Consider the following 279-nt stretch of genomic DNA (forward strand, 5'->3'; position numbering starts at 1 on the left):
ATATTTTTACACCAATAATTAAAAAAAAAAATTATCTTACCTTTGCAGTCAATCTCGTCTTAACTTCCGATGGATATACGTTGTTATGTTGCAAGTTGTTGATAACTGTATATCGAATCTGGTTGAATATCTTGTTTATCTGCAAGTTGATTTTAAGTAAATGATGTATTGAAATTTTGGATTTTTTTTTTTTTTTCTATAAATGTATATGGTAGGAATTTGTTATAATGTTTGTTCTTTTTAGCATTGGAAGTTATAATTAACGTTACTATGATTATG

General features: G+C 25.1%; 1 protein-coding gene across 1 annotated transcript in view; it reads right to left on the reverse strand.

The window, feature by feature from the left end:
* Window positions 1-279, reverse strand: part of LOC119582228 (endothelin-converting enzyme 2-like) — a 39,160-nt gene that overhangs the window by 16,669 nt on the left and 22,212 nt on the right. Inside the window, 1 exon segment of the mRNA XM_037930458.1 lies at window positions 41-139. Coding sequence (XP_037786386.1) covers window positions 41-139 — 99 coding nt within the window.

This window comes from Penaeus monodon, chromosome 15, assembly GCF_015228065.2.
Source record: "Penaeus monodon isolate SGIC_2016 chromosome 15, NSTDA_Pmon_1, whole genome shotgun sequence".
Lineage (NCBI taxonomy): Eukaryota > Metazoa > Arthropoda > Malacostraca > Decapoda > Penaeidae > Penaeus > Penaeus monodon.